The sequence below is a fragment of the Zalophus californianus genome, chromosome 11 (assembly GCF_009762305.2).
Source record: "Zalophus californianus isolate mZalCal1 chromosome 11, mZalCal1.pri.v2, whole genome shotgun sequence".
In the NCBI taxonomy this organism is placed as follows: domain Eukaryota; kingdom Metazoa; phylum Chordata; class Mammalia; order Carnivora; family Otariidae; genus Zalophus; species Zalophus californianus.
The window spans coordinates 46,468,110-46,481,654 of NC_045605.1; the positions used below are offsets into that span (position 1 = coordinate 46,468,110).

General features: G+C 40.4%; 1 protein-coding gene across 15 annotated transcripts in view; it reads left to right on the forward strand.

The window, feature by feature from the left end:
• SYTL2 (synaptotagmin like 2) overlaps positions 1-13,545 on the forward strand; it is a 120,729-nt gene that overhangs the window by 57,901 nt on the left and 49,283 nt on the right. For 7 of the 15 annotated variants that reach the window (XM_027579748.2, XM_027579756.1, XM_027579763.1 and 4 more), the window contains exons 3-5: positions 2,012-2,077; positions 10,773-10,924; positions 12,749-12,881. In XM_027579748.2, coding sequence (XP_027435549.2) covers positions 2,012-2,077; positions 10,773-10,924; positions 12,749-12,881 — 351 coding nt within the window. Of the gene's footprint in view, positions 1-2,011; positions 2,121-10,772; positions 10,925-12,748; positions 12,882-13,545 lie in introns of those variants that run through there. The other 8 variants (XM_027579752.2, XM_027579769.2, XM_027579758.1 and 5 more) reach the window with 4 other exon arrangements.

Sequence of the window (13,545 nt, forward strand, 5' to 3'; positions counted from 1 at the left end):
GGTAGGCCTTTGTCTAATCATGATGAATAGTTGGAAGCTGGGGTGTGTTGCGTGAATAAAAAGAGGAAGAGAGGATAGGCTGAGGGAAAAGTGTTGAGGCCAGCCTGGAGGGTGTCCCTACTCTTCTGGTTTTCCTCTGGAAGTGCTCACACTCTCTCTCTGCAACACAGGAATTGAGACAGGCGCTTAGGGCTGTCTGAAACGTTGAATTTTTTATGCACAATTCTGAGCATATGGCTGGTACATGATAGGGGATTAATGAATTAATGAACAAATGAATAGATGTGGCCTTTAGCATAAGGAGGAGGCAAGATGGCTGTCTTTTACAGCTGACTAACTTCTTTGTACATGATGGTGAAAATGTAAGTATTCAATGAGATGATGCATGTTAGGTGACTAGCACGGGGCTAGTACAAAACACATGCTTTGTATGTATTAGCCAAAGGAATGGGGGCATGACCTGCCTGGAGGGCCAGCAGGACAGTGTCCTGTCTGGGCTGAGTGCTCTCCCTCTACCTTTACTTAAGGCCACCAGCCCATGGGGATTTAGTGGGCATCTTCTCTCTCCTCAGCTCTCTCCTACGCACAATGTGCCTACGTGCAGAGGATGGTAAGGGATGAGAACTGTGATCTCAAGAAACATCTTTTTCTCCCTTCAACTAAATGGTATAAGAATTAGAGAATCAAATGCCATTTTTATTGGTAAATTAGAATTGATGAAAAATGAGACAATAATCCAGGCTGGTAGAGAAGATTTTAATAGCACCATCTAGTTGGTGGGATTTTTTTTTTAAATGATCCCACATCTTTATAAAACCTGGGTTTTATACACATATGTATTCATCTATGAAATATTCCAAATGACTATGATCGAAAAAGGAATTGATTGATTAAACCTAGCAGGGATTATCATGGGAGGAAAGATTAAATGGCACTTAATGAATTTGAATAATCTCTTATTCTTTAGCCACTTAAATGATAAGCCAGAACCCCCCCTCCTAATTTTGTACTATAATGGCTACCAGCTCTCCAGGGCCCATGTGTTTTGGTGAGCCTGACTCGCCCAATGTGTGCGCATGGTGCATGGAAAATTTAGCATGATCAGGGCTTACAGACAGTCGTTTAGGCAGGAGCAGATCCAGAGTCACACAGGGGCCCCTACAAAATGCCTTTCCACCGAACACCAAAAATAAGTAAATAACCTTCTGAAGAGAAATCGAGAGTTGTTATGCTAGGAGGGTTTGTGGTCTCTTATGACAAGATGATGGCTGATGCCAGATTTCATCCTGTTTGTTCCTATTCTGCCAAGGGCGAAGTGTCCTGCCTCATCAGGAGAAGCCACTGTCATTGTGACAGGTATGGTTCACCTAACCCCAGCAGTGACAGGGTCACTCTTCTCTTTTGCCTGACTCAGACTGGGGTGGCTGTGGAGCATTTATTTGTTCTATACTTTATTCACTCGCCAAACAGTTGTGTATCAGGTCTGTGCCAGGCTTGGTGCTGGGTGTTGGCATGACAAAGGTGATTAAGATGTAGTCCTCACCTTCAGGGAGTTTGTGGAGTTGACAGATTAGTCAGTGAGACAGATGTGCAAATAGATCATTGGAATATGGTGTGGTCAGTGCTGTGGGAGCCTGGGGAAGGGCAAGCTTCTGACCTGTGCCTTGGCAATCAGGGAAGGCTTCCCCCGTGCGGTGGTGCACGAGCTGGATCTGAAGGATAAAGAGCAATGTGCTGCACGGAGAAGTGAGGAGAGATATCCTGAGAGACTTCACATTTATTGGCCTCTTACCAAGATCCAAGCACGGTTAGGTGCTTTCAGGTAAATACTTCATTTAATCACCTCAGAGGTCCTGCAGAGTAGGTCTTCTCTTCCCCTGTCTCTACAAAGAACTGAAGCTTCGGGGGGTTCAGTAACCTGCCTGGGTAGCGTATAGGAAGGGTGAGAACTGGGATTTGGACCTGTCTGGGAGAGTCTAAAGCTCATAGTCTTTCTGCTTCTAATGTTTAGGGAGGTCAGAAAGAGCAGTTTGAAGAATACTAAGAAGTCTAGAGTACTGGCAAGTAGAGTCCAGGGGTAAGTGCTGGAAAATGAACCTGAAAAGGCAGCCTGAAACCAGGTAGGTGGTCAGGGGCCCCATATGAAACTCCTTCATTCCACAAGCACTGAATAAAAACCCACTATTTTCCAGAGACACTGAGCAAGGATATATGGAGTAGAGGCTCTGGCCCTAGGGGCTCACTTTCTTACCAGGGAATTCTGAAAGGGCTTCTCTCTTCTGGAATTGAAAACTTGGTTCTTTGGGAGGAGAAGGCAAAAGCTCCATCAGCAGCCCATAGGAGATTGTTTGCCCTGTGGAAAGCCTTAGGCAATTGGAAACCATTAGAAATGTTTAATATGAATCATGATCTTCTCTGGTGATTCAAAACCATGTCTGTCAAAACCATGTCTGACTATCTTTGTCAGGATTTGGTGATGACAACGTATGTTCAAGTGTTGTGATTGGATATGTTTGGGATGGAGTCACTTCTTCCTAGGTAATTGGGAGAGGAGAGAAAGTTCCAGAAGAGAGTTGGGCTCTTGGGTAAAAAGACACTCCCCAGGTACACTTAGGAGAGAGGAAATGTACTTGCTAGAATCCTACTCCCAGGTATGCTGGTGTGCATCCCTCACACAGAGCCCTGCCACCACCTTGGTGTGGCCATCATACATGTTCTCTAGCTAAGACACGTAGATTTGTTACTTTAGGAAGGTGCATATTAGCTTGAATGATAATCATGAAACCTTGGATTTCATAGCACATTACCTTCCAAAAGCTCAAAGTCAGCTTAAGGCTTTTATACTCCTTTATTCTGTGACTACGTTCTAGAGTCTGTGATTCTCATTTTATTGACGTACATGGAGAGATGTGGAATTTAAAAGACTTGTCAAGTAGAGGGTTGGCTGGGAAGATGGCAGAGTAGGAGGACCCTAAGCCCACCTCATCCCATGGATACAACTAGATAACACTCATGTCTGCATAAATAACCCAGAAAACAACCTGAAGACTGGCAGAACAAATTCCACAACTAAATGGTGAAGAGGCCACATCAAAAAAGGTAGAAAGGGCGAAGACCTGGTCTGGGAGTGAAGTGGACTGGGGCCGTCTGCTGTGCAGAGGGAGCCGGTGACACAGAGAAGGGTGAAAAACAGACTTTCACATGGGGGAACCCACGAACTGGAGGATGAATCCCCATAATATTTGCCTTTGAAAGAGGGGCTGAATTTGTGAGTTCTTAAAACCAGTGGGACTTAAAGCCTGGAACTTTAAAAATCAGGGGCTTGGCTCTAGGAGAGCCTGTAGGACATTAGGAAGCTGAGTCCCCACCATTAAAGACATAGCCCACAAACAGCCCAAACATACAACTAGAACCAGCATTTTGAAAAATACCAAGGGAAGACAGGAGGGAGTGATTTGCTCATCTCAGAGCATGACCTGTGGCTCCAAGAGACAGCAATCATGGGGCAACCCCTCCAGGAACAAAGGAGTTGGCAGGTGCCATTTCCCTCCCTTGCTCCCCAGCATAAACAACAGCCACCTGTGGGAACCAGCCTGGCTCTGACACTTGCTTACCTAAATTGTTTACACCAAGACGCACCACCCTACATTTTGCTGGATCCTTCCTTTTCAGTCACACTTGCCTTATTCTCAGCACTGTGGGCCCCTCCCCAAGAAGACCAGTGCAAATCTTGCCAATGTCATGTCTCCACACCCAGGCATTGTGTGGGACATCAGTTCCAGCTGCAGTGGGGGCATGTCTCATTTTGCAAGCAGACCACTACACAGTTAAAATGTGCCTCACTCCTGCTGGGGACCAAACACTGCCCATGATAGGCAAAGAGAGCCTCTGTAGACAACTGGAATGAAGGAAAAAGAGGTCAAGACTCAATAGCAGAGGATACAAACACCTAGGAGACATTTCCTTTGCCAGGCCCTGGCGAAAGGGACATGCACTACAGGGCACTACAGGACCTTTTCTTCATAAGGCTATTATTATTAAGAACAAGAGAAGTAGCTGACTTTCCGAACACAGAGAAACCGACACAGAAAGTCAGTCAAAATGAGACAGAGAGATATCTCTCAAATGAAAAAACAGGACCAAACCTCAGGAAGAGACCAACGTGAAATGGGTATAAGTAATATGCCTGATAGAGAATTTAAATTAATGATCATAAAGATACTCACTGGACTTGAGAAAAGAGTGGAGGATGGTAGGAACACTCAACACAGAGATAAAGAATCAGAGATCAAGAACACAATAAATGAAATTAAAAATACATTTGATGGAATAAATAGCAGACTAGATGACGCAGAGGAAGGAATTAATGACCTGGTAGACAGAGTAATAGGAAGTCACCAAGCTGAGCAAAGGAGAGGAAAGAAAATTATGCAGATCGAGAATAGTCTTAGGGACCTCAGTGATTCCATCAAGTGTAATAACATGCGTATGATAGGGATCTCAGAGGAAGAAGAAGAAGAAGAGAGAAGGAGGCAGAAAATTTATTTGAAGAAATATCTGAAGCTTCCCTAATCTAGGGAAGGAAATAGATATCCAGATCCAGGAGGCACAGAAATCCCCCCCAAAATTTCAACCCAAGGAGGTCCCCACCAAGACACATAGTAATTAAAATGGCAAAAAGTAGCAATAAAAAATGTTAAAAACAGGAAGAGAAAAGATGACAGTTACATACCAGGGGAAATCCCATAAATCTATCAGTGGATTTTTCAGCAGAAACTTTGCAGGCCAGAGAGAATGGCAGGATATATTCGAAGTGCTAAAAGGGAAAAATCTGCAGCCAAGAATACTCTATCCAGCAGGGCTATCATTTAGAATAGGAGAAATAAAGAGTTTCTCAAACAAACTAAAGGAGTTCATGATCAATAAACCAGTCCTGCAAGAAATAGTAAAGGGAGTTCTTTGAGTGGAAAGGAAAGACCATAAGTGAGAGTATGAAAAGTGAAAAACACAAAAGTGGTAAAAATAAATATTTCTGTAAAAATTAGTCAAAGGATTCATAAAAGGATATAAAATATGATGCCATATACCTAAAACATGGCAGAGAGAAGAGTAAAGAATGGGTTTAAGCTTAAGTGACCATCAACAATATAGACTGCTATATGCAGAAGATGTTACATACAAACTTAACAGTAACCACAAATCAAAAACCAGTAATAGATATGCAAAGAATAAAGAGAAAGGAATCCAAGTATATCAGTAAGGAAAGCCAACCATGAAAGAGAGCAAGAGAAGGAAGAGAAAATCTACAGAAACAGCCATAAAACCACTAACAAAAATGGCAATAGGTACATATCTATCAATAATTACTTTGAATGTAAATGGACTAACCACTCCAATCAAAAAACACAGGGTGACAGAGTGGATAGAAAAACAAGACCCATCTATATGCTACCTACCAGTGACTCATTTCAGACTGAAAGACCTCTGCGGTTTGGAAGTGAGGTGATGGAGAAAACTTTATCATGCAAATCGATGTCAAAAGAAAGCCAGGGTACCAATACTTATTTTGGACGAAATAGACTTTAAGGCAAAGATTGTAACAAGAGACAAAGAAGAACACTATATCACAATAAAGTGGACAATCCAACAAGAGGATATAACAATTATAGGGGTACCTGGGTGGTTCAGTCAGAGGAGCATGCAAGTCTTGATCTCAGGGTTGTAAATTTGAGCTTCACATTGGGTGTAGAGGTTACTTAAAAAATAAAATCTTTAAAAAAAGAGGATATAAAAATTGTAAATATTTATGCACCCAATATAGGAGCACCCAAATACATAAAGCAGTTGATAACAAACATAAAGGAACAAATCAATAGAAACATAATAATAGCAGGGGACTTTAACACCCTACTTACATTGATGGACAAATGATCCTTTCAGAAAATCAACAAGGAAACAGTGGCTTTGGATGACACACTGGACCAGATGGATTTAACAGATATATTCAGACCATGCCATCCTAAAGCAGTAGAATACACATTCTTTTCAAGTGCACATGGAACATTCTCCAGAATAGATCACATATTAGGCCACAGAACAAGTTTCAACAGAATTTTAAAAATCAAAGTCTTACCATGCATCTTTTCTGACCACAACACTATGAAACTAGGAATGAACCACAAGAAAAAAATCTGGAAAGAGCACAAATACATAAATAACATGCTACTTAAAAAAATAATAAATAACATGCCACTATACAATGAATGGGTCAACCAAGGAATCAAAGAAGAAATGAAAAATTACATGGAGACAAATGAAAATGAAAACACAATGGTCTAAAATCTTTGGGATGCAGCAAAAGTGGTTCTAAGAGGAAAGTTTATAGCAAAACAGGTCTACCTCCAGAAGCAAGAAAAATCTCAAACAGCCTAACCTTACACCTAAAGGAGATAGAAAAGAACAAATAAAACCAAAACTCAGCAAGTGGGAGAAAATAATAAAGATTAGAGCAGAAATAAATGACATAGAAACTAAAAAAGATCAATGAAACCAGGTTCTGGTTTTTGAAAAGATTAAAACAAAATTGACAAACTTCTAGCCAGAATCATCAAAAAAAAAAAAAAAAAAGGACCCAAATAAACAAAATCACTGATGAAAAAGGAAAAATAACAACACCACAGAAATACAAACAATTGTAACAGAATCATGAAAACTTGGGATACCTGGGTGGCTCTGTCAGTTAAGCATCTGACTCTTGATTTCGGCTTAGATCATGATCTCAGGATTGTAAGGTTGAGACCTGTGTCAGGCTCCACACTGGGCCTGGAGACTGCTTAAGATTCTCTCTCCCTCTCCCCCTGCCCTCTGTTTGCTCATTCTCTTTATCTCTCTCTCTCTCTCAAAAAAAAAAAAAATTATGAAAACCTATAAGCCAACAAATTGGACAACTTAGAAGAAATGGATAAATTCCTAGAAACATATAACCTACCAAAACTAAAGCAGGAAGAAATAGAAGATTTGAACAGACCAATTACCAGCAATGAAATTGAATCAGTAATCAAAAACCTCCCAACAAAGAAAAGTCCAGGACCAGATGGTTTCACATGTGAATTCTACCAAACATTTAAAGAAGAGTTAAAGCCTATCCTTCAAACTATTCCAAAAAATAGAAGAGAAAGGGAAACTTCCAAATTTATTCTATGAGGCCAGTATCATGCTCATATCAAAACCAGATAAGAACACCAAAAAAAGGGGTGCCCAGGTGGCTCAGTCAGTAAAGCAGCTGCCTTCGGCTCAGGTCATGATCTCAGGGTCATGGGATTGAGCCCCACATCATGCTCCCTGCTCAGTGGGGAGTCTGCTTCTTCCTCTCCCTCTGCCTCTTCCCCCCACTCATGCTCTCTCTCTCAAATAAATAAAATCTTAAAAAAAAAACACAAAAAAGAGAACTACAGGTCAGTATCTCTCATGGTTATAGATGCAAAAATCCTAAACACAATAGTAGCAAACCAAATCCAATAATACATTGAAAAAAATCATACACCGTAATCAAGTGGGATTTACTCCTGGGGTGCAAGTGTGGTTTACTATTCACAAAACAGTCAACATGATATGTCACATCAATCAGAGAAATGATAAAGGCCATATAATTTCAATAGATGCAGAAAAAACATTGGACAAAGTATAACATCCATTCATGATAAAAAACTTACTGTAATGTAGGTCTAGAGGGAACATACCTCAGCATAATAAAGACCTTATATGAAAAACCCACAGCCAACATCATACTCAATGGTGAAACCTGAGAACTTTTTCCCTAAGGTCAGGAACAAGACAAGCATGTCCATTATTAGCATTTGTTATTTAACATAGTACTGGAAGTCCTAACCACAGCAGTTAGACAACATAAAGGCATCCACATTGGTAAGGAGGAAGTAAAACTCTCACTATTTGCAAATGACATGATACTGTATATACAAAACTGCTAGAATTGATAAATGAATTCAGTAAAGTCACAGGATACAAAATCAATGTACAGAAATCTGTTGCATTCCTATACACTAATAATGAAGTAGCAGAAAAAGAAATTAAGAAAACAATCCCAGGGGCGCCTGGGTGGCTCAGTTGGTTAAGCGACTGCCTTTGGCTCAGGTCATGATCCTGGAGTCCCAGGATGGAGTCCCGGATTCTGCTCAGCAGGGAGTCTGCTTCTCCCTCTGACGCTCCCCCCTCTCATGTGCTCTCTCTCCGTCTCTCATTCTCGCTCTCTCAAATAAATAAAATCTTTAAAAAAAAAAAAGAATCCCATTTACAATTGCACCCAAACCAATAAAATATCTAGGAATAAACTTAACCAAACAAGTGAAAGACCTGTACTCTGAAAACTATAAAACACTGATGAAAGAAATTCAAGGCAATTCAAAGAAATGGAAAGACATTCCATGCTCATGGGTTGGAAGAATAAAGATTGTTAAAATGTCTATACTACTTAAAACAATCTACATATTTAATGTAATCCCTATCAAAATACAACAGCATTTTTCACATAACTAGAACAAACAGCCCTAAAATTTGTATGGAACCACAAAAGACCTCAACTAGCCAAAGCAATCTTGAAAAACAGAACTGGAGGTATCACAATTCCAGATTTCTAGTTATATTACAAAGCAGTAATAATTTAAACAGTATGATACTGGCATAAAAATAGACACATAGATCAGTGGAATAGAACAGAAATCCAAAAACAAACCCACAGTTATATGGTCAATCTTCAATAAAGGAGGAATGAATATCCAATGAGAAAAAGACTTTTCAGCAAATGGTGTTGGGAAAACTAGACAACCACATGCAAAGTAATGAAACTGGACCACTTTCTTATGCCATACACAAAAATAAAGTGGATTAAAAGGCCTAAATGTGAGACCTGACATCATAAAAATCCTTGAAGAGAGCACAGGCAATAATATCTCTGACATTGGCCATAACAGCATTTTTCTAGGTATGTCTCCTGAGGCAAAAGAAATAAAAGCAAAAATAAACTGTTGGGACTACATAAAGAAAAAAAAAAGTTTCTGCAGGAAAGAAAACAACGAAATTAAAAGGCAACCTATGAAATAAGAGAAGATATTTCTAAATGACATAAAGTGTTAGTATCCAAAATATATAAAGAACTGGTACAACTCAATACCCCCAAAACAAATAATCCAATTAAAAAATGGGCAGAAGACATGAACAGACATTTCTCCGAAGAAGACACGCAGATGGCAACAGACACATGAAAAGATTCTCAACATCACTCATCATCAGGGAAATGCAAATCAAAACTCCAGTGTGATATCACCTCACACCTGTCTGGTGAAAATTGAAACACAAGAAATGTCAAGTATTGGTGAAGAAATGGAGAAAAAGGAATCCTCTTGCACTGTTGGGGATGCAACTGGTACAGCCACTGTGGAAAACAGTGTGTAGTTTCCTCAAAAAATTAAAAATAGAACTACCCTACAACCCAGTAATTGCATTACCAAGTATTTAGCCAAAATGTACAAAAACACTAAATCAAAAAGATACATGCATCCCTATGTTTGTTACAGCATTATTTACAATAGCCAAGCTATGGAAGCAGGTATCCACTGATAGATGAATGGATACAGAAGAAGTGGTAAATATATACAATGGAATATTATTCCGCTATAAAAAGAATGAAATCTTGCCATTTGCAACAACATATATAGAGCTAGAGAGTATAACGCTAAGCAGGTTAAGTCAGAGAAAAAAAATGCCATATGATCTCACTCACATGTGGAATTTATGAACAAAAGAAATGAGCAAAGGAAAAAGAAAAATCAAGACACAGACTCTTAAATATAGAGAACAAATTGAGGGTTATCAGAGGGGATGTGGGAAGGATGGGAGATGGGGATTAAAGAGTACACGTATCATGATGGAAAAAAAAAACACTTGTCAAGTAGAACAATGTTTTTTAAGTGTAAATTAGGGAGATTTTGGGGCTGTATTTGTTTTGTTCTACAGGTGTTAGCTTTTCAGTGAGCGTGAATGATTGTGGAACCCTTGAAAGCAGTATTTGCACAATCAGAGTTTGCCTCTGCCTCTATTACCCATCCCCCTACTTCCATAAATTTGATCTTGCCTGCTTCCAGCCAGCCCACTTTTTCACTATTCAGTTCCTTGGCATTAAGAACCAGGGACATCATTCACTACCCCCCCACCCAGAAAGTCTCTGATAAACGCATTTCACTGAAACAGAAAGGATTGATGAACTGATAACTTCTCCACCAGATATTCATTGGGTATTAGGTGCCAGGCATTGGCAAACAGCAATTTTACATGCATTAGCTAATTTAATCCTTAAAGCAATACCATGAAGTAGATTACTATGATGAACCTCTTTTTACAGATAAAGGGACCAAGGCTTAGAGACACTTAATAGACCATATTTCCCTGGGGTATTTTCATCTGAACAGTGGACACAGAAGACTGCAGCCAAAAAGTGAATCTGCTCTTGAGAAATTCCAGGCATCATGTGGAGGTCATGGATGAAGTCTTTGATTTTTAAAAAGTGTTAGCCTTGTCTTTCCTGATTATTCCATCAAAGAGGAATATATATATTTCTTGGTCGTCTAGGAGGCTTGTGGGGTCTTCTAAAATATTGAGAGCTTTATTTGTATGTTTACAGACTTCTTTATACACTGTCACAGTGAACTCATTTATTTACTGTGGGCTCTCAGCAAAGTAAAGGTCTTTTCCTTTTGTAGACATTTGCCTGAAAAAATTAAGGATGACCAACAGTTGAAGAATATGAGTGGTGAGTGGTTTTATGAAGCCAAGGCAAAAAGGCACAGAGACAGAATTCATGGTGCAGATATCATCAGAGCATCCATGAGAAAGAAGAAGCTCCAGGTAGCAGGTGAGTTGGTTTGGCTAGGACATTTTGAGCCAGCATTTGTTTGGGAAGGCATTGTCAGGAGACTGGAAGGATGTTAGAATCATTACTGGAATCTGCTAAGGGAAGTAATTTAGAGGTACGCATAGTCCTCCAGCTCAAAATCTTCTTGTCCTGGATTCAGATGGATGAAGGCAGGGCTAAGGGACTCAGGGTAATCTAGAAAAACATAAGAAGTCCTTTAGATACTGTGTTGAGCTATAGTAGTATAGACAGTTGGGGTTATGAGGCATTTACCCCTTCATTCCTTTGGCTTTTAACTCTGAAGATTCAGAACCATTTCCTCTGAGTAGGGTGACAGGAAGAGATTAGCTTCCCTTTCAACAACTTTGACATCTGGTATGTCTTTAATCAACCAAGTATATCATTTAAGAGACTGTAAAGACAGTATTTTGAGGGCTTCTTTAGAATCCTGTTGGGTTTATTAAATATGTATGGTGTGCCTTCTCTTTCACTCTGAGCTAGGCAGTGTAAACTTTTACCCCTGAGAACAGCCCCTGTCTAGATCTAGCCTGTGCCCAATAAGGAAAATAGCTGTCACCTTTTGAACATTTAATACATGATAGGCATTTGCTCTGTATTATTTCTAACTATAGCAGCGATCTTGTAAGGTAGGTATTCTTATCCCTGTTCTACATATGGGACATGTAAAATTCAGAGAAGTGAAGTTACTTGTCCAAGGTTATATCATTGGCAAATGGCCGACCTGGGATTTTGTTCCTTCTGACTCAGAGCCACACCCCTTGCAAGTAAGGGGTAATGTTTAGTGTGTGCCCTGCATTGCTCGCATCCCTCTTGATTTTCAAAACCATCTGGGCCTTCAGAAATCTCGGGAGGTACGGATTAGTATTGTGGATTCTATGTTGCAGCTGAAGAAACTAGACTTCTGTGTAAAGAGACCTGTGGGGAATACCACCCTGGAATGTTAGTATTTGGAAATCGGAGCCCTCGTATTGCTTCATCTTAACATTAATGTATAAGCATTTCTAGCACTTACTGGCACTGGGGTCAAAAGCAAGTTTCCTGAACTTTTTTATCCTTGATTTCCAAATCTGTAAACTTGGAAAATAACACCTTCTCACAAGGTAATGCATGCAAAAAAACAACACTGTGCCTGGCACTTAGCATAATTACTTAATGCTAATTATTTGAGAGGCGCTGGTAAAGAGCCCTGGGTATTCAGGGGCAAAAAGAAGTTACTTTCTGAAGAGGGAGCACGGAGGTTTTATGGGGGGGCCTTGGCATCTGAGCTGGGTATTGAGGAGTATTGTAGAATTTGGATGTGTAGAGACTGGGGGAAGGAAGAGGCAGTGGAGAGGAACATTCCAGGCCAGAAGCTTTTGTTCCCCTTTGGATTCCAGAGCCCAGCCTCAAGTCAGGCACATTGTTGATGTTCAGTAAATGCTTGGAAATGATGGTGTCTCTGTCCCATGAAGACTAGCTGCCCTGAGTGTTCCCCCGGCCATATGTATTTAGCCCTGACCCCAATTCAGGTGAGATTCACCTAGAGGGGGTCAGAATTTTGCTGGAGTTATCTCTGGAGTTACCTGCACAGGTAAAGGTCCACTCATACTCTCAGGAGATTCTGCTTGGGGGAAGGTAACATCAGATATAATTTTGCAGATATAATTCTGACCCTGGGGACTCAGACTCATGAGTGAGTGCCTTGGCACTCCAGGAAGACCTGAAGTTCAGGTTTGAGCTTCAGTGATAAGAAGAGATGCTAGGAGAGTCATAGGTCACAGAGGTGAGAGATGACCTTCCTGTCTTCACTGTTTCCTCTTTCAGCCGAGCAGAGTAAGGACAGAGCAAATGAGGCAAAGGCAAGTTGGGTGAATAACGTCAACAAAGATGCTTTCCTCCCCCCAGAACTAACTGGTGCTGTGGATGAGCCAGAAGATGTCGCCCCAGCAAGCCCAAGGTAAGACGCAGCTCACAAGGACAGTCCCTGCATGTGGGATTCATGGCTTGGTGTGCTATGAGCACAAACACCAGACTATTCATTCTCACAGGCACTGTGAAGTACGTATGAGAGAATTCTGGGCCCTGATATGGACAGAGCCTGAGCAGTACTCTTTCCCAGCTTCCAGAATTTCTAATAAATCTGAATGTTAAGTAAAATTAAAATGTTAAGTGGAGATTTCCTCCAGCACCAACAATAGCTGGTTTTTATTTGTATTAATGATTTTACCTTAGAGTAGAATGAAGAGGTACTTCAAAATAAATATAGTCGCTTCAGGGAAGAGGTGAATTATGACCAAACTGTCATAACTTGGTGTGATGGAAGAAGCTCAAGCATGGGAACCAGACATGAATTCAAATCCTAAATATGCCATTTATTAGCCATTTGGTGATGGGCAAGGGCAACTTTCTGAGTCTCTTTTCTTAACTATAGATAGGAATGATAATATATACCAGGAAAGGCCATAGTGAGAATTAGTGATAACATATGTAGAATACCTGACACATAGTAGGTGCTTAGTAAATAACTCTTCAGGATGCAGGTTGTCCTCAGTATTTCAGTCTTGATTGTGTTGGTATTTTCCACACCTGTTATCATCTGGCCAAGGTGTACATTTGTGTGT